The following is a 21,373-nucleotide window of genomic DNA, read 5'->3' as shown; positions in this document are numbered from 1 at the left end:
CTTTCAGTTTGTTGGGGTGACTTACTTTTGGTATTAATAAGCAAACGGGAACAACAGTTGCCATTACTGTTAAAAGTATCATGTCTTTCCTTCTTGCTATCAATATGCTCTTTGATTTTAAATTAATAGTTTAAGCTTCTAAAGAAATTCATTAAAACGATGACACTTCATGCTATTAACTGCTCCAAACAGGTAGAGTGCATCTTCTCACAATTAGATTCCAAATGGGAGCGCAGCCTTCATGAAGCTGAAGGGTTTTCAGGAAATGACTTCCTAATGGATATAAGTAGTGGCCAAATGTCAATGATTACACTACTCAGCTGCCCATTTTTATCCATAAAAGCAAACTATGCAGCTGGGATGAGCCAAACACTCTCCAGAGCACAGAGCTGTATAATCAGCAGTCACGGAAAGACAGAGATAAAATGTTGTTCTTGGAGATAGTGGCTGAGATGCTGACGGTAACCATCTGAGCGACACAGTACCATCAGAACCATGGCAATGTATGGGACAAAAGTGTGCAGTGCTATTCATTGGAAGAGAGAAGGTCTTCGAAGAACTTCTTTGTATGTCAGACAAATTTCTAACACTACGCAGCAGCAATTATTTGGGACTCAGGGGATTTACCATAGCTATTCATAGCTATAGCCACGCTCCTTGACTTCTCAATATTATTTTAAATCTATTTCTTCTCCTTCCTTCCTCACATCGCTGAATTGTTGTGCTTTTTTTTCCCTTTCTTTTGACGTCATTTTGTTAATAGTTCTGATATATTTTTACAGTTTCACCTCAAGCGTTTTCTTCTGTATCAAGTAATGTCCTAATACAGATGTTACAAAAGGTATAAAGACACAAAAGAGAGATACCAGGGAAGGGCTGTCCCTCTGCAGTCTTGAGCTGTGGAGAACTACTGCTATGCTGATCAGTGAAAAGCTTCAACAAGGCTGTGACCTGACAGACTGCCCGTCACAGAATGCCCATTTCCACTCAGTCATAATGGCCCAAAATAAACATCAGTATTAATTTCTTAAGCCTAACAGCCAAGTATATTGTACAAAATGAACTGCTGTACTCCAGTTAAATGCTCGCATGCAGTATTTCAATCAAACTCTTTTGCATGGTGTATCAAGGGAATTCATAAAATTTGGCGAAGATTTATCCCAAAACAGCCCTCACTGTTTCACTGATCTGTGCTCTCATCTTAAGCTGTTTGACCACAATTTTTCTCTGCCAAAATGAATTTTGTTCAGCATCCACAGGAATATACCTAGAGCGTAACATTACAGTTGGTTGCACATACTGATTCTACTGATGCTGTAGGAATTTGGGAAGCAGACAAGTAAGTAACTTCTTTAAGGCATCCATTTGCCAGAGAAAGCAACTTGCATCTGATGAGGGAAAATACCATATTTTTGTTTTTTAAAACAACTGTGTATAGCCAATAGGAGCACTGTATGTACAATACAGACGTGCTATGAAAGATTCCAGCACTGCATACACAGCTGTAAGAGTATTCAAGATGTACACAAGTTCAGGTGCTACTATGCAGGAAAGCTGATGATCCCATACACTTACTCATATTTATCTTTCTTTGACAAGCCAAACAAAGACAGTTGCAGTAATATATTGTTCTATTGAGATTAGTGTTTTATATTTCCTAACTTTCTCAAGTCTCATGTTCATCTAACTAGCAATCTGACCGAAGGAGAAAAATTAAATTCACTTAATGCTTACCTACATGCGTGAATAGAACTTCAAAGGTTAATGTGAAAGTGTTTAAAATAACAGCGTAGTCAGCACTGGTAATTGTTAAGTGAATATTGTTCTGCAAAGATCGTGATAGTAGAAAATCAGGGAAAAACATGGCAGAAACGCATGGATTTTTGTTCTGAGCAGGTACCTTTATGTTTCAGTTAGAAGACTAAATATTTAAGTCCAGAACTTCTGTTGATACATTTATTTATTTTTAATTAATTTACCTAGTGTCATGGCATGTCTGTACTATTGAGGTCAGCAGTGTAATAATATTGTCACAAGCAAGAATATTGGGAATATTTTAGTACTTAAAGGTAATAATTACAATTTCTTTTTCTTCTTTAAAGTTCCCTTTCTGCTTTTTAGTCACACAGCCTTACAAGGAAAGAGAACAGCTGGTTTTAGTGTCATTGAAATATAATCTCAACCAAATTCAAACATACTGGAAAACGCAGCTTCTTTAGCTTGTAAGCTGAGTATTTATTTTATCCTCTGCATCTTCTGATAAGATGAGGTTGCTGTTTCCATCAGTAATAAGCTGCTGCTTCTTTTTACTGTTTTAAAAATCAATATGACAATATTGAGATATTTCAGTAATAGTATAATGACACATCACTATAGATAACAAGCATTTTTATTGTTATATTTTGAGACAGGGTAAACAACAATTTGAAATCATACCAACTGACTTCACGAAGTCTGTAAGAAACTGCATTTCAGTTGGATTGAGACATGTAAGTGAACTGTTTTTGTTTCACTGAAACACTTTGTGATGCTAAATCACTTTGACATTTTTTTTCAATCCACCTCTACTTCAAATACATAAATATTTGAGAGAACACTCTGCCCAGCCTTAAATGCTGAGCCATGTGTTTCTCTAGTCCCTTAGCAATAGTAAAAACAAAAATGTAAAAGAGAAATGATCCTTTTGCTGGGTGGGACTGCACTGTGCTACAGAGGAAAAAAGAAATCCCTCCAGCAGCCCCATGTCATTAAAAATTAAATATAAAAAAAGTTTATTTTGTGATATGTGTTTTTACCCTAAAGCAGCTAGAATACATCAAAGAAAAGAAAATCCTCTTGATCCCTCAAGTGTCTGAAAAAAAACATAACATTTTAACAAGAAGCTCAAAACTAGAGAACATTTAAATAGTTTCTTGTAACTTTTAATGGCCCTTAGAGTATTACCATCCAAAAAATTCCATCATGATTTCCATAGACTTGTTCTTGAACATTATTAGATATTTAATTGCTCTATCATTTTGACTTTGTCACACCTTAGCAACATTAATTGTATTTGTTGTATAAGGTATTCAGTAGTAGTAAATATATTTTGGATTGTCAAAGCATATATGCTATAGAATATCAATAATTTGTTGGTTATTTTTCTTCAGCTTTCATTGATTTCTTTTTCTCTGGCAAAGGTTCTGTTTTCCTCTTAAGGGAAGATCCTGCATGATTCAAATGAGTACTTCCAGGGGAGTTTTTTATTTAACTCAATGAAACATAAATTGCTGTATACTTCTGGAACAAATAAAACTATAATAGGCTTTACAAGTCATGCCCTACAAGAGCTATAAGACAGTACATTGTATGCAGTAGGGCAGCTACTTTGTTTGAATTCTGAGAAGCAGAACTAGTAATGATGTTGTCCAAACCAACCATCTCCAAGCCTTTGATTGTGCATGACTATCAGTAAAAATTTCAGCAACCAACCCCAAAATACACATATTATTTATAAAATGCACTAATACTAACTACTATACTAATATGTTAGACACATTAAAAAATATACAACATATAAATTGAAAAGGATAAGACAGAAATGAAATAAACTTTATTTCAAAAATGTGATTTTATTTATAAATGATAAAAGAAATATTTTCTTCCTGCATCCCAGTGGACTAACTTGCACCCCACTTTGGACGCCACTGCTCTCAACAGTGTGTCAGGAGGGTGAGTAACAGCAGTCTGTTTTCAGCTGCCTCATCTCATGTGCTATGCCAGAGCTTACATTGATCCTGGTACCTCTGAATAAGCTGTGCTTCTTGAGTTCTTCACACACACTAGTCCCAACCTCAGAGCTCAATTGATCCTATCTTCAAATTCTCCAGAGAACATTTGCTCTGAAGTCATTCAGGCATTTTAAAAAACTACATCCAGGTCAAGAACTTCTGTAATCAGTCACATACGGAGTCATATCAAGACAACTTTGGCATATCAAAAGGAGAGAGCCAGAAATGCTCTTCTGCCTAAATTTCAATTATTTAAGCAGTCAAGACAGCTGAAAAATCTTTCTCTGGCCAGAAATGATGCTATTCCTGATCAGAAATTTTCTGATTTACTAAGCTTTCGATTGTGAGATTAAAGGTCAAGAGAATTAAGCGTCAAGCCAGCACAAAATGAGAGATTTGAAAAAGGTTTTGTAAAGAATGCTGCAAATAATTTCCCGTTTTAAAGGAGCGTCCATCTGTAAATGGCATGGTGAGACAGCATGGTTTGTATGGTACAGTTTTTATAGGACAAAAACAGATTCTAAAAACACAAATGGAAATTTGAAGGAAGCCTATGCAGCGCACACAATTAGGGAGCCTACAGGAAAATGGAACTGCCTTGAAATAGATATCATCGCTCAGCTTATGCCTAGTTACATGACTTCTGAAACCTACTACTGTAATAAGAAAAGTTCTTATATTTGAACACTAAAAAATAACTGTGCAAGAACAGAGAAGCACAAAAACTTGACTGTTGATTCACTCTAAATGAACCTGTCCTTAGTTTTTTTTTTTTCATAAAGAGGTTTTTTCAAAGATAATCAAATGTACCCTTCTCTGTATTTATAAGAAAAATTACTCATTTTTCAACAACATTTTTCTAGCCAGCAAAAACCCATTTTCCCTTCCCAGCCAGAGCCTTGTTCCAGTCCAGTCAAAAAGTCCCAGGGCAAATAAAGGAATACTTTTACTTAACTTAGGCTTACTGGTATTTCTGTTATTCCTGCCAATGAGTTTCTTTTTATTTTCCTTTGGAAAGTTGAGGTAGAATGCAAGCATAAGGGACTTATTTACCAAGAAAGTTTTTTTGCATTATGAATAGAGTGATGAATAGTGATGTGTAATTAAAGATAACTCAGATACAATTTAACAGTAAAATATTTACAATGCAGAAGATGTATTGAGACCTCTCCAATAACCTTGGCATTACTTTACACACATGCTCACATATGAAGGTGGTCTCACTCACCTTTGACCAAAGTATGTTTGTCGGTGGGAGATGACCGAGCAAGTACTCGAAGCTTTGGCCAGATTTTGTCAATCCGCTCTTGCTCAATCTGGAAAACAGTAACAAAAACAACAGCATAACTGTTAGTTTGTAGTTAGAAAAATGCACAATATGTTGTGTCTGAGCAGCAGAGGATTAATTTCACTAAGATCTGTATCTATTCTCCAGAAGCACAGAAAAATTACAACAGACATCAATGGCAGCAAAACCGAGAAAGTCAATTTTTCAACTACGGGAAGTCATTTACTAGGTTAACATAGGTCAATTTTGCCACTGTATCTTATCTGCCTTTCTTATGCTCTTGACAGATAGTCCCATTCAGAAATCTGACTTTCTTAGGATAGTACAGTTTCTCAAAGCTGATCGAATGTGTTTACAACTTAAAATGTGTTGCTTTATTCCACATTATAAGTCAAGTTCTTCATTTTGTCATTAATAATGGCACAGTTTTCTCTGTATACCTACAGCAGCAACTAGGACAAACCTGCAGCACATCCATATGCTCCCAGGATTCCTTCAGTCAATGGAAGGAGTAAATGCCTGTGCTCATGATGGACTCTAAAGACACAGCATAGAGTTCACTTTTTTAAGCTGGCTTCAATAATCTGTCTTTTATATATGGAATTAAAAATCTGAAGAACAGACTAAATTATTCAAATTGTTAGAATGAGTTAATTTAGTAGTACATGGATTACATAAAGTGTTATAAAGTGAGAGTAGCCGGTTCTCAGCATTTTCATGACACTTAAAACAGGATAGTTGACTTCTTTCTCCTCTTAGCTAACAAACCTGTTTTTCCTGTGCTTAGTTTCTTGAAAGCTAGTGCTGTGGTTCTAAAAAATGCTGAATAAGTCTAGCACAAAACTTATAGTGGTTCTGCATTATAAAAAGGAAAGAGTGGATTTTCAAAAGTATTTTAAATTGCAGAAGAGTACTGCTAGAAAGACGTGCCAGTCTCTCCAAGTAGTCTTTACTGAAACAAGGTACACATCAGTGCAGGAGAAGCAGCATTTCAATATTCTATTTTTATGGCACATTCTTAATACGTATGGATTTAGCACATGAATTACCTCTCCCTTCTCATTTCGGATCCTTCTGTTAAACTCCTTCCCTTCAAGGCAAAGAAAGTCTTCTCCTGGATGAATGATTCCACATTTTATGGCAATGGCACGTGCTGTGTTGATATTGTCTCCAGTGACCATGCGGACTGTAATTCCAGCTCGCTGGCACTTTCTTATGGCTTCTGGGACCTACAAAAGCAATATAACAGAGAAAGAAAATTTCCAGATATGAGACAGAAATACAAGCCAGATGTTTCCAGTCAGATCAGTTGCCTAAAGATTCTCTTGATTTTAATATAAACAGGAGTATTCTGTAGCTTTTTTCTCTCTCTTTTTTCTTTTTTTTTTAGCACTGAGGTGCAGTATGCTGAACCTAAAATATTCAATATACATGAAAACGTGTACTGAGAATACAGTTATTTTGTACAGAAAAATAATATAACTTAACTTCTCATACAAATCTTCCTTTCAGTAAGATCAAGTTTTGATAACAGCGTTACTGCTTGAATTTATGTGTATCAACAGGTGGAATTCCCAGATATAAATGACTTCAGTGTTTCAGGAATCATTTATTTCAAAAACTTAAAAACAAAGGATGATTTCACTTAGCTTTCTTTCTTCATGAAAATAATTTTACTGTTAAAAGTTATACTGCGTACTGATACGCAGCATGCATATCAATGAGAGAGAATTCAGCGTCTAACAGGGTACATGAGATTAACGTAAAACCTATACACTGACTTCATATCTATTTAAAAATAAAAAGGGTTTTTAAATAGAAATATGCAGTGAAAAAAAATCATTTTAAAATAATAATCAACCATTTTCAAAAACAAAACAAATGGATTCAGTTTAAGAAATGGCATCAAAATGAGTATTACTGACTACAGTAGCAAAGTCTTCCTATAGTCAACTGTCAGTTTAGTGCAGGTATGCTGTAGAACTTGTTGCTAATTAGATTGGATTAACCTCATCCATTGCTACAGAAACTATCAAGAAAAGGAGCCACCATTTACAACATTGCACTGCTAATGTTGTGCTTTGCAAGTCATTTTAAGTTCCCTTGTATTTACAGTATTTACAGTGGACACTGCTGGGGGCAGTGCATTGCCTTTGATTGACAACCATCATTCTTATCCAGTGTGGCAAATACTCTACTCCTGATGAGTTCATGGGGCCAGAAAGGCTATACATTTTGGACTGAATGTCACACTAGAGATAAATATTATACACCCTTAAGCCATATTGTAGATAATGAGTATTCTAATCAGTGAGTACAATTTCACACCATGTTTCTGCATCTTCATTAAAATACTTTTTCCTCAGGAAAAAATAGTGCTATTCACTTGATTGATGATATTAGAAATATCTCCAACACTTCTAAATCAACTCAGCCAGATGCACATATACAGGAAATAATGGCTCATCTGGTCAGTTGTGTTCTTTCCTCTTTAATAAACAAGAGGCAGTTAAGAGGCATCTATTTTTCAAGATGCCTCACTGAACACCTAGTTGAAAAATAGACCAGTACTCTTCTCACTACTGGGAAGAAAACTGCTGCACCCACAGAAATGTGCTGTTGGCAGAATGACTTTCTGCACAGATGAGAGAACCAAGAGAAAAATTAAGGGTCAGAGGTTTATCTTCCCATTCCCTCATCTCTACTAACTGTAAATATTCTTCCCAACAGTTACATCCCAGAAACATTATTTGGACCACCTGAAGCCTCTTTACATTATGATAGAGAATTCTGTGGGACACATACAAGCAGCTCAGATTTATTACTTAAGCAAATGACTTCTGATTTACTCAGTTTCCACAAAAATAATCTTGACTATATCCCATTTGCCAAGTTGGAGCGCCCTTAATATCCACTTAACTGTGGTGACCCTCATGCATAGGGTTATGACAGATTTAGATGACTGCCTCTAAATCCAGCATAGTATATGATCCATGAAGGAGAAAAATAAATTACAGTACAAACAGAAAAACAGAAATATTCACATAAAGCGCCAGTCCCATTAACCAAGGTCATGGGAGGACAACCTAGTTTCAAATACACCTCAAACTCACATATAGCTAGGGAAATAATTCTAGCTCCCACTTCTCTCGTATTTGGACAGCTGGTGGGTGGTATCTGACTTACACTGTGTACAGTAATTACGCTTAAAATATTATTCATATTTTTTAATGCTGTAGGGAAGAAAGAGTCTTGGCAGACTGAGTGGGCAGTGGAAGCAGATATTTTCCATCCATTTGCAGAATTTAGGTACATATTTCAAATGTTTCAATTTTCTTTCTGCAAAGAAAACCTTTTAATATATGCATGCAGAGGTTATCCAGTGAACAAATACCTATCAAAATCAGGTGACAAATACATGAAATTTATATTCATGATTTATATTCAGTGCCTAGAAATAACAGATTGGAGCTGCACCTTGGCAAATTGGTATAAACCAGTACAGACTCATTAAAGCCAATAAAGAAAGGTTGACAAAATAAACAGACAAATCTCTGTAGGCACAAGACATCATTCTGTTGGTTCTTTTATTGTAGATTTATCAAAGGAAAAAGTCACTGCTAACAATGAATAAGCTAGAACCTGAATTTCATCAACCTAAGTAACCAAAGTATGCAAAATTCATGGGTGTCCAGTGATTACACTCCAGTTAAAGCTTGTCAGTTGCTGGATATCATTGTTGAATAATTCATCATCTTGTAATGCACAGAAGGAAATGCAATCGCAAGAAAGACCCTGCACTATAATCAGAACAGATGCAGTACTCTTACCTCATGGTAACTTAACATGGCAACGTGGACACTGCAGGTATGCCGAATATGTGAATATTTGAACACACCAACAGTGCATATGGGCAAATAATCTTAATTAAAAAAATAATAATAATAAAAAAAATCAAGCCTTTCTGAGTAGAAACATCAGTGCAATTGAAGGGACACTATAAAGGTTTTTCTGGATGGTGACACTGGATTGCCTTATTGGAATTACTTAATCTGCCATTTCTGACACAATAAATCGTGATATCCATGAATACTGAGAACATCAATAAAAAAAGAAATAGTAATAATAGCTCTCATTTTTATGCTTTTTCTCCTGCAGAAAACACTTTGATAATTCATGAACTCCAATGGTGCTTCTGTTTTATAGGTGGAATTAATCCTGGCAAAATAATATAGCCATTTATTACAGCTCGATATCTTACTATTTGCAGCTACAATGACAATTTGAGTGATGCATAATTCCCACTAAGTCAGATGTATCATACAAAGACAATTTTCTGAAATTCGTGTTGCTATTCTGTCTTGGAGTTTTTTTGGATCATGAACACTATAAAACAGTTGAAAAGGATACAGAGAAAAATCCCCACAACACAGAGTCTCAAAAGCAGAACTATAGATTTGTCTAACATATGGTAAAATTCTGAAATGATAAACATTTTATCATGTTTCTTGCAATGGAAAAAAAAAGTGGCACTACATATTTTGTATGTTAATTACAAGAAAATCAATACATCAATCAGATAATTTTCCAGAAATTAAGTGCTTTGATACTCCATCTAATTTGATCCTTTAAACAGACTTTAGACTTGACCTCTTTGTATGAACACTATTTGTTTTTACCTCAAACTCCTAAGAAATTATTGCCCATGAAACGAGAGCAGCTTTCTCATAAAATGTGCTCACAGTAACCACATGAAAGGATAGTTTGCAGCTATTTTAAAAATTAACTGCACATCCTATTGCTACCCGTTCCCTCAATCCTATACATAACCCAACTTAAAGCTATTTTCAAACAACGTGTGATCGGTTTTGGAGGTAAAGGGCACTGGTTCATAGTTCCATTGGTCACTGGCAGTTTACAAACTTTCTGAGTTTATATGTATACCTAGTTAGAGCATTAGGAGTGGGATCCATGCAGACAGAATATTTTAAGATTATTTTAAAATATTTTTCAAGATGCAATGTGAAGTGTAGGGACAGATGGATTAGCAGCAAGACACCATCTGATGACAGTTAAAGTGAATGCTGTTTATCCAATGACTGTGGAGGTAAAGATTTTATCATTGTTTTCACCTAACCAAGACTTGCTTGATATGATTACATTTCTCGATACTCAAAAAAAGCCAAACATATCCATTATCATTCAAAGTGCAGTTATGCAATTGGTGCCTGTAGGTGTAATTACATCATGCTAAGTTTCCTTCATTTATTTTCTGAAGTTACAGCAGTCATAAGTGTATAAATGCCTAATTTAAAACTGACTCAGTGAAATAATTTTCCTTGCATGTCTAACGTTGCCAGCATTTCTTAGTGGATCAAACACAAAGATTTAGACATGATTTAAAAAGAAAAAAACAAAAATAAAAAAACGAAGAAGACGACGACAGTAAAAAGACCAATACTGGGACCAAGGTACTTTATGCAGAATCAGACCAGACCTTTTTTGTATAGAGAAATTCAAGTTATCATTCAGTGACCCTATTCCAGAGCAAACCCACAGTCATTAATCATCTACTGAAATAACTGCACCATCAAAGAATCAATTTCCTGAAGCAAAATGGGAGAACATTTAATCACGCCCTCTCACCTGCAGTAGGTGTTGGGACTGGTGCTCTCAAATCACATCGTGCAGCTGCATGCTATGGCCATATGCTCATGGTTGAGTCAGTGAGTAAAACATCAAAAAGAAGATACTGCGTATGCCTGCATTTTACTCTCTACATTTTAAATTTTGGGGCTTACCCTCAATATATCAGTTTCTACACTGTAAAACTGAACTGATTCTCTACTGTCGGGATTAACTATCAAGGATCACTTATATTGGGCAGAAGCATTGTTTCTACCTCCATGTGCCTTCTGTATTACTGTAGTAATATAATTCACAAGTGTAGTAGCAGGTCACGTCTCATTAAAGACAGATACAGAATAATATGGCACCTCCTTCCATTGTGCACATACTGATTTTCTCAGCTTGAATTTAAACTTTAGGCCCATTTTTAAAGCCATTTAAGAACAGCATCCACAAAATCTACAGCATGTCCACTATAAAGCTTTTCCTTGTCCAGAGATAATATTAACAAGTTTTCCCAAATAGCCACAAGTTATATTCTTAGAACAGTTTGTAAAGCAGCAGATGTTTTAGTAAAACACAGATCTCCAAGGCTACGTGTGTTAGCTGTGGAAGATATCACCCTGCAATTACAATCATGGCAATTATAGTCACTCCTCCTTTTCTACTTGCACCTCACCACATTGAGAGCACAATAAAACTGCTGCTGACAGTTCTCCTGCATACTCTTCCATGAGAGAAATTTAAATCATTTAAATCTGCTAGCTCACAAAGACCTACACTGCTAAATTTAATCTGAACTTTTATAAAATTAATTATTTTTCTTAATCAACTAAAGCTTGTTTTTAAAGTTCACTACCATCTTCTTTGTTACAGCTACATAAAATAAGAAAAAAAAAAGATGGGAACCACAAGAAATTTAGAAATCAATTCATATTTCATTCTCTAATAAATACTTTATAAGTAAGAATTTAATTTACCTCTGGTCTTACTGGATCTTCAATGCCAACAACACAAATGCAAGTCAGATCAGATAAAATGTCATTTTCATTGTCCCAGTCAGGTTCTGGGCTGCTGTTGAAGTCTCGGAAGGCAACACAGATAGTTCTCAGTCCATCACAGGCCATTGGTTCAATCACTTTCTTGACCATTTCATCCCGGTCACGTGGCCTGAAGATACGAGGTTCACCAGCTGCATTAAGGATCCTGGAACATCTATTTTATTTCAGTAAGAAAAGAAGAAAAAAGTGTGATTGTATATTATATGTCTGCTGAAAAATATGTCCATGGATCAGCTCTTTTCCTTCAACATCTTCCTTTTTGTGCAAATTTCTAGACTAAACAAAAAGATTCACTACTGAAATATGGTCAGGAAGAAGTTGTCTGTAACTTCTAATGGAGACTCTAAGTCCATTTCATCCATTACTTCCTGAAAACCCATGTAATTAGTGAGCTAAGAACTTGCAAAGAAATTTAAACATCCTTATTTTCCAAAAGTCTTTATGAACTGAAAGAAACTATGCATGAATGATTGAATATAGATGAAAAATACATTAAAAGATCCAAATTTTATGTTAGCCAATGATAAGAAAAAATACGTCAAACAATTTTGCAAGTGGGAGGTGGGGATTGAGGAGAGCAGCTTTATACTGAAGCATGTCATTTTGCCACTGTGATTAGCATCTTCCAAATACCGGAATTGCCAGGAATATCTTATTAGCATCAGAAAGTTTTGCACCATTAAGATTTTGGAAAAACACAAGAAATCCATTGAACTTACTTCTTCAGAACGATTTCCGAAGCTCCTTTGCTGTACATTCGGAAACTACCATCTGGCATTTTAATGACAGTACTCATTGACTTTCTCACAGAGTTGAACGTGTACACTTTATAAAGTTTCTCCTCGGGGATGAGGTTCCGAACAGGCTCATAATCCTGCTTCAAATCCAGGACAAAGCCCAGGAGGCCGCATTCCGTCTTATTGCCCACCTGCCGAGGCAGGCCGCCCTCTTTTTCTGGTGGCTGAAAGAAGAAAAAATTAGATATTAATTTCTATAATTCAGCTGTATGCAATGTTTTCTGCCCCGTTAATAACAGAGTTACAGTGTACAGTTCGAAACGTAAATTTTAAATATGCAGTCACGTCTCTTCTCATTTTTAAAAGCTCCCCGAATAGCTACATTCAGTCTCACATTTCTTCTAAGTCAGCCATGGACAGTTGAAGAGGTTCTGATAGCAGATCATTAAAAATGTAATTACTTACTTTAGGACCAACGTAATTGATTCTTATTTACTGCAAACAGAATATTTGCTATTCTCATTTGAACTGAATTGTTTTGAAGATTTTTGTTGGTTTTAATGGTGAATTAAAGAAAGACATCGTTTTCTTCAAGCAGCCAGTAATCAATAAAAAGTAAATCTACATCTAAAAGTAAATCTACATCATAATAGTAAATCTCCATGAAAACGGCATTTCCAACAACCTACTGAACAATAATTCTACTTCTAGAAGCACCTGTTTCTAGAATTCATTCATCAGTCAGCTGCTTCAGACAGTAAATGCTTCATATGTTAAAAAAAAAAAAGTAGGTTAATCATTCTATAACTCTTTACATTTCTCAGTACTTACAAGTATGAGGATGGCTGTACTGTCACATTAAACAAACATATTTCACATAGAACTTTCTTAGGGGGGTAAATAGCCCCAGATAAAAAGTTCCTGCATTACCAAGATTCCAGATAGACCTAAGGGACTCATGTGTGAGCTCTAGACTGCTGATACTCTCCTCTACTCAATAGAATTAGAAAAGTGTTGTTTACTTAATCTGTGAGACCCAGAAGAAGAAAAAGTTCTTTCACAATTTTAATTTGCAAAGTATCACACCATTGAAAACATTTGCATTTGATAAGACTAAGCCATCAGTTTCAATGTGACTTAAACATTTGCCTCACATTTTGCAGAATCAGAGCTGCATGACTATATTCAGAATCATGTCTCTCTGTTCTCACCATAGACTTTTAAATCCAGTCTACTTGTGAAATATCTGTGGGACGAGGGATAACACAGGGAATGATAAACTGAAATTGCAGATCTGTAAACCCACGAATATTTGAATTTTTGCAACCAATGCTGCCACAAAGAGCGGAAGGGGGAACTTCAGGGAAGTATTACTATATATCCCATAGGGACACTTTTTGCAGCTAGTTTGAAAATGAATGACTGATAGATAATAACAGACCAGTATGGAGGGGGGAAAAAAAAATCCACCAGATTTACATAAGAACTACATTTCTATCAGCAGAAAAAATGTATATACCCAGTGACAGATAGATTAATATGATTTCCTTATCGGAGAGAGTTGTTTCTAAGGTGAGCAGTACAGAATAATAATAAAAAAATCTTTTCCAGATAAATTTATCCTTTTAGAAACAACTGTAACATTGCTAGATTCTGTATGAACCATGACCCCATACGCGTCACATTTGTATTACTATGACATTTTAGCATTACACTCCATGGTCAAAGTAAAACACAAAAATATGCTAATCTGGTACATTAGTTTTATTACATACTATAAAAGCATGCCCTGCTACAATCCCATTACAGTGTAATGCAACTTCCCTTTGGATTCTCAAATTCAGTTAGGAATCCCTGCTTTAAGACGCAATAACATACAGTCATACGCATTTCAAGGATTATTAATTCAGTAGATAGAGGAATTTCAGGTACTAATCAACAAATTGCTCTTCAAAATGCCAGTTCATTTGAACAAATAAGGTTAATTTTCATAACATTGCAGGCACACAGTTCTTGAAACCTGCTAAGAACTTCAGGTTATTCAAAGTAGTGAATTTAATCAACTTCACTACTTGGGTAGCAGTGCTAGGGAAGGCTCATTTCTCTGCGTGCATTCTATCAAACTCATTCTATTTTAGCTTTAAATCCCTATTAATGTTGATTTTCTGTGCCACTGAAGGCAGTGAATCGCAACACTGACATAAATGTGAACATGATCAAGCTACTAGGAAATCCACACTGGAAGCCAATTAAATACATATAGATTTCTTTCCAACACAAACACAGAATCCTAGAAAACAGTTAATTTATACATACGAGTTCATCATAAGTAGCTGTGAATGGATACTGAGAAAATAAAAGTCTACCTACATTTCACAGTATATAAATTACAGTCCTAAAATTTGCTTTTGTTTGATCATAGAGTAGATCACACTTTCCTCAACTCACAGTGGTCTAAAAATAGATTCCTTTTAGTGATCATCTTTTGAATGCTAATAGTAAGCAAGGGGAAAAAATACCAGTGAAAAGAAAATGAACAGACATTTCAGAAAGGTTTCAAAATCTGCTAACAAGTGGCCACCTCCCTCTAGAGCAGCTGCTGTCTCTGTACTCTTTGTACATTACATTAAAATAAAACATATGGTGATGAGAGCTGGCAAGTAGCACTTCCTTCCCTGTACCGTTTCAGCAGAAAATCTCTATGCCAAAACTAGTTTCCTTGAAGACTGTTCCTGACAATCCTTAGCAGAAGCTGCTAGCCGCTAAAACTTCATACTGTGCTGTATCTAAATGTATTATTTGCTGAAACCTGCAGTTTATGGCACCTGGAACACAATTAAAAAGACTGCACAAAGTAATTACTTCTGAATAATTAACTAGGAGTCACTTCATTGACTCAGAGAATGAAAATGCTTTCACACCATATGGGAGAAAGCCTCTGAAATGTGATTTGCAGAATAAAAACTTTTAAATGCATTGGTTTTCCTGAGTTCACTTCTACTGGGAAGACATCGATCCGATGTTCCAATAAATAGTTCCCACTAGCCTCTGTATAATTTCAAATGCTTCTTCCAAGTCTTTACATTATTTACATAAGAATAGTACTTCAATTTTAAGTACGTACTTTCATGTAAAATAAACTTCAGGCAGATGTTAAAAAAAGCTGTTACAACAATCAAATCAAATCAGGTCTCTAGGTCCAAGTATACCAACCCCAACAGCTAGTGAATTTGGATTTAAAAAGAATTTTTCCAAATTATTTCATTAGAAGATCACCAGTTAAAATGGGTGAATAGAAAAAAGAAAGATAAAATGGAGAGCATATCTTATAAAAGTTTTCATTTGTTTCAGATTATGCTTTTCTGTTCTAGAATGATGATGATCATGAATTTATCACTTCTATGAAAATAATAACCTAACTGTGCTAGATTATGTCCTTATTGCATTGGACATGAATAGACATGAAATATCCATTCACAACAGACAAACAGAGGAAAATACATTTTTCAAATTAAACTGTGAAAAATTTCTATTCTGTACTTTAATCAGAGAATCACAGAATATCTGAGGTTTCAGGGGAGCTCTAGAGCCACTTAGTCATCACCACATCCGGGTGCCTTTAACTACCCCCAGTGAGGGAGAATCCTCAACCCCCCCCTCAATAAGCTGTTCCAGTGGCTCAGCCACCCTCGCCAATTAAAAAGATTTTCTGTTGTTCAGAGAAAGCTGTCTGAGTTCCAGTTTGTGCCCATTGTCTCTTGTCCTGGACTGGGTGTCACTGACAAGAGCCTGGCTCCATCTTCTTTGCATCCTCTCTTCAGGGATTGATGGACATTGAGTGAGATAGACCTGAGTCTCCTCCAGGCTCAGCTGTGAGGTCCCAGCTCCCTAAGCGTTTCCTCATAGGAGAGATGCTCCTGTCCCTTCAGCATCTTTGGGACCCTTCACTAGACTCTATTCAGTGGCAAAAATGTCTCTTGTACTGTGATACCCAACACTGCACAAAGCTCTCCAGCTGTCTCAGTGCTGAGCAGAGGGGAGAAATCACCTCCTTCAGCCTTCTGGCAACACTGCCTAGAGTAGCTCAGGACACCATTAGCTTTCTTTGCTGCAGACTTCACACCTTCCGGGCAGACTACAACTTCCATGTTAATTATCCACATGACTAGGACAATACTTATTTAACTAAGTGCAGACATTTTATTAGAATTCTTGAAAAATCCCTTTATATAGAAAAAACAAACATAGAGCATCCTGAAGATAAAATTCACTACAAATCGCTGTTATCAGCTCTATACTGTCAAAAAGCTATAAATTTACTTAGAATAAAATAGAAAAATATTGAGGACAATTCTAGAATAAGATAATTAAGTGATGAGGAAGATCACAGTCTGTCCTCAGACTGTTTGGAATTCTAAGTAGCTTTTCACATGAACAAATAAGAAGTTGACTCTTTTTAACACAGAGCACTGAAAACAACACATTAAATTATAGAGACTGCTTTCTGATAATATGTCTGACATTCATAATCACCACTGCAAGGTACAGTCCTGTTGAAATTCAGTTAAAACAAAAAGTCAGTTTGAATTGAGGTCAGCATAAAGGGATTGAAAAGGAACTTTTAACTTCTTTGAGCTGCTTGCATAACCGTTTTGGCATCAGAAGAAACAGACTGAGCTAACCTTATGTACATTTTGATCTCACTCACTGGATTTAGAACCCAACACTTAAAACTTTAAAGCTTTTATTTTTTTGAATGGTTTAACCTATCTAACATAAGAGTTCCCATTCATCTGTGGTGCCTGTTCATTAGAAAATGACATTTCTCTTTTTTACCTTCAATAGGATTTTAAATAGCTATACGTTAAACCAACACAGATCTTTTCCTTTACTTCCTTTCAAACTCAAGCAGAGCATTTTGATTCTATCCAGTTCCATCCATAACCCTTAAGAATCCTGATTTTGATCTGTTTGCTCCAAAATACGTCATTTTTTTGGTTCCGTTACAGTCATCATTTCAAAGCTTCTAATGGTACATACATTGGGGATTCGGTTCAGACAGCAGAAAATGTGTGTGCACGTCTTAATCCATACTGTGTATGTTCTGGAAGCAAAGGCTGACAATCTAGACAAACTAAACCAAAAACACCTGAAATATATTTCAGCAGTCTCAAGAAAGACCAAATCTGAAGATTAAAATTAGAAATGTAAACAGTATTGTTTAATAGCAGTTGTAAGTTGTTACTTAATACTAGTGGGCAGCAGAGCCGCCTTCTCACTGAACCACTTACTGTATGTCTCCTTAATTACTACCTGCTAAATGCAGTCAGCAGTATCACATCACTTAGCTCTCTGTACTACATTGAAGTTGTGTATTGATATTGCATGTCAAGGCTAAATCAAGACTTCAAACCTGCTGCCTGTTCAAATTTTTAAAGCCATGAGATTACCTCCATATCCCTCATAGTTATTGACAAGGACAAACTGCTGAGCTCAGCTGCACTGAGTAGGAGAGAAGCAGTTTAAAAGACTCCCCTATTACTCATCAGATGTGAGCTGCACCCTTCAGCTGACAAGAAGCAGGCTCCTCAGATGAGTGACAGCAATGCCATTTGGCAGTGCCCCCCAGCACAGGACCCTATCTTGTTACTTAACCACCATTTAACTAACAGATCTGTTCAGACTTTCTAGAAAATTAGTTGTAGGATTTTTTGACTCAGTACTGTATAGAGAGTAAGAAACAATCTATCTGTACAATAGCTTCCTGCATCAGATGAGCATCGTAAGTATTAAACATTTTTTCCTGTTCTCTGAGGACAGACCTTGAAATGCTAAAACCGTTTATTTAATTAATGCAACACTGTGGTTTCGTGTAATTCTCATTTCTAGCACTTGAGATGGATAGATTATTCAAACCAAACATGATACAAAACCTGCATATTTTAACATCGCTTGTTGTCTCAAATAATAGCAATGCAATCATTGTATTAAAAGAGGCCAGCAGTAATTATGTAATGCAGCAAGCAGCATGACATTTCCTATCAGCACAGCAAAGTTAGGAGAGCAGCAGTGATGTGGCTGAGTGAATATGGACTCATGCTTGTTTCAGCTCACATAACAGGAATAAGGATAAAATGATACTATCCATAAATTCCCCCAAGAGTGGTTATGAAAGACGAAATCATGCATGAAGAACAGACTGAAAGGCTGGTGTGACAGCCTCTACTCCCTCTCTGATTGACTGCTACCCATTTTAACATACAAAGAGAGCTAATAGTTTGCCCTTAATTTTAATAACAAATAATTAAAAGTATCCTTTTAGTTTGAAAGACAAGTTTACTTCTAATTCACTTGAATACAAAAACATACAGACAAAAAAATACTATAGCAAGCATGAAAGTTGTTTCTGCGTCACACTAGTTAAAGGTTGATATATCAGTCCTTTTTCCACAGAAATACCAAATATTTGAGACAGAAAGGCACCGGTGTCTGTTTTGAGGGACCATCTAGTCCAGTGCCATTCCCAGAACTGCTTCAACAACAGCAGGTTGGTCAGCACTGTCCAGTCGGTTTTGAATGTCTCTAAAAACTCTTTTGGCTTCCTATTCTAAAGTCTGATCGTGACTGTAAAGTACATTTTCTTATGTTTAAATGAAAATTTCTATTTCTGTGTTCTCTCATTACCTATTTTGAATCCTTTCACTGGGCAACACTGAGAAGAGCTGGGATGCATCTTGTGTACAGCCTCCCATCACAGACACATTTGTACACCACGTAGTGTAAAAAAATGAACTCCTAATAACCATGAATAACACTACTGAATAATAATACACTTATGATTAGGATACCTTAGCCTCAGTGTTGCCAGATTGAAGTGAATCTTAAGACTCTTTTACTCCACCTTTGCCTCCAAACAGTCTTACTATCTTTATTAAATCGTCAGATCTTATTTGTCTGTATGAAAAGACTTCCTACTGTTATTGATCAAAATCATTCAGACCTTCCATAATAATATAATTGAATTAAAATCTGACTCTCAAATTCTGAAAATAATGCATTCAATTTCCAAATCTGAGACTCTAAAATCTCCACTCTTGTTCTTCTCTGTGGTCACATTCACAGGGAAGTGGCAATTGTTAGATTTATACCCATGGTATTCCTGCTTTGTTTAAGCACAAGAACTGTTGACAAGTAACCTATATAATCTAAATAATTAAACACAACAATTGTTACTAACTAACTTTAATTAACAACCAATTTACTTTAAATATAGTCTAAGTACAAGGTTTCAGTTAATGCTAGCTATTAAGAAAGATGCAAGAATATGCTTCTCCCCTACTAAGAACATCTTTAGAGCACACAGCTGAGTGAGGAATGTGCCATTTCTAAACCAAAACTCAGCATAATTAAGAGCAGATTAACAGATTTCGTAACTGTCCAATAATTTGTCCCACAGTTTTGGAGAAATTAGCTATATTTTCATGAATGACAAACAAGTTGAACATTTTTCTTCAAATGCAAAAGAGAAATTGCACTTAATTGAAGAACTGTAATTGGTACCTTCATAATGACAACTAAGCATCTGCTACCTTGTTTTAGATCTATTAAACTGAGGTTTTACCGTGTGCTGCTATTAGGCAGGTTTCATGAATCGCATGAACAGTTGCAGACACAGAAAACAGAAACAGGAGACAAACCACATAATGGTGAGTTTATCAGACAGTGAGAATTCAATTTCAGGGAAGCTTCCGTGATTTAAAAATGTTATTTCCAAATTAGAAAAATTACTGGGGAATTGTGTTTTTGCCAGCACTAATAGCAGTGATGCATGTAATAATTTAAGGCAAGAACCTCATTTTTTAGCTTTGAGGAAGGAGAGAGATATTTTCTTTAGCTTAACAATGATCTCAGTAGCAATAATTCATTTGGAAAACATCTTTTGAGTGATCTTGATACAGGCTGCAGTAATCTATCAGTGGTTCCTTCCCTAGAATTACAAGGCTTTCTTTCCAGGGTTGCCTATGAAAATCTTAGTGCTCCTGAACTTGACATCATCAAAATGTTACTCTTCCTCTTAAATAATAGGGATTAATGAAAATTACCATCTCACTTAGCCTGAAATGCATCACAACATCTATTCCATGTTATCTATATATATACTTTTTAATTGGCATAACCTTCTCCATGCCTTCTACTAATATGAAATGAAGGAAAATTTGTTGTGTGTTGTAGACACCAAACCACTGTTTTAAGCTAATGTAATATCTGGAAAACCCTCACTAGAGAGCTGTGATAAGGATCATACTGAATAAGAATTCCATAATCACATCAAACAGGAGAAAATGCATGCCCTTCACATTTAAACATCAAAAGCTCTAATTTCGAAATAGAACTAGCACTATTTACAGGTAGCTGGTTTGAGCCTGCAGTATCAAAATGTACAAAACTTGCCAATACTTCTTGCTTATAAATACAGCTCAGATAGGAAAAATTAACTTTAAGCAAGGCTGAACCAAAGCAGAAATCAGTCTTACTGCTCACTTTCTGGTTGTGGCATAAACAAACTGAATAGTTTATGGAACTGAATTTATGAATTATAAAGCAAATCTACCCATATAAAAAATAAAAATGAAGTTTTTTTTTTCACTTGACTTAAGCTACTCATTATAGCCTATCATAATTACAGATGATGTCTATCAATAGTATTCATTTCCAGAGTAAGGAAAAGGGTTCTTCAAGCATCCATTTCTAAATAAGTCTGAAAAGACTAGTGGCAGCTATTTTGTTTATCAAACAAAATGTGCTCACCCTCTTTAAATCCGTACTTGCACGTATCAGCTGAACTTATTTTTAAATTGGCTTTGGTTAGTTAGGGTTGTTGTTATTTTT

The 21,373-nt window shown here is 35.6% G+C and overlaps 1 protein-coding gene and 1 long non-coding RNA gene across 17 annotated transcripts in view; one reads left to right on the top strand and one right to left on the bottom strand.

Annotated features, from left to right (window-relative positions):
• LOC121106648 overlaps nt 1-5,954 on the top strand; it is a 72,210-nt gene extending 66,256 nt beyond the window's left edge. For 2 of the 3 annotated variants that reach the window (XR_006931343.1, XR_005839376.2), the window contains one exon: nt 2,412-5,003. This is a non-coding gene — a long non-coding RNA (uncharacterized LOC121106648). Of the gene's footprint in view, nt 1-2,411; nt 5,004-5,504 lie in introns of those variants that run through there. The other variant, XR_005839378.2, reaches the window with a different exon arrangement.
• Nucleotides 1-21,373, bottom strand: part of ATP2B2 (ATPase plasma membrane Ca2+ transporting 2) — a 392,203-nt gene that overhangs the window by 39,721 nt on the left and 331,109 nt on the right. For all 14 annotated transcript variants that reach the window (XM_040646615.2, XM_040646622.2, XM_040646620.2 and 11 more), the window contains 4 exons: nt 12,467-12,708; nt 11,667-11,901; nt 6,108-6,287; nt 4,999-5,086 (listed from right to left, as the gene is read on the bottom strand). In XM_040646615.2, coding sequence (XP_040502549.1) covers nt 4,999-5,086; nt 6,108-6,287; nt 11,667-11,901; nt 12,467-12,708 — 745 coding nt within the window. The remainder of the gene's footprint in view (nt 1-4,998; nt 5,087-6,107; nt 6,288-11,666; nt 11,902-12,466; nt 12,709-21,373) is intronic.

Source organism: Gallus gallus, chromosome 12, assembly GCF_016699485.2.
Source record: "Gallus gallus isolate bGalGal1 chromosome 12, bGalGal1.mat.broiler.GRCg7b, whole genome shotgun sequence".
In the NCBI taxonomy this organism is placed as follows: domain Eukaryota; kingdom Metazoa; phylum Chordata; class Aves; order Galliformes; family Phasianidae; genus Gallus; species Gallus gallus.
The sequence above is the reverse complement of the archived record's forward strand: the minus strand, read 5'-3'. Positions and strand labels throughout refer to the sequence as shown.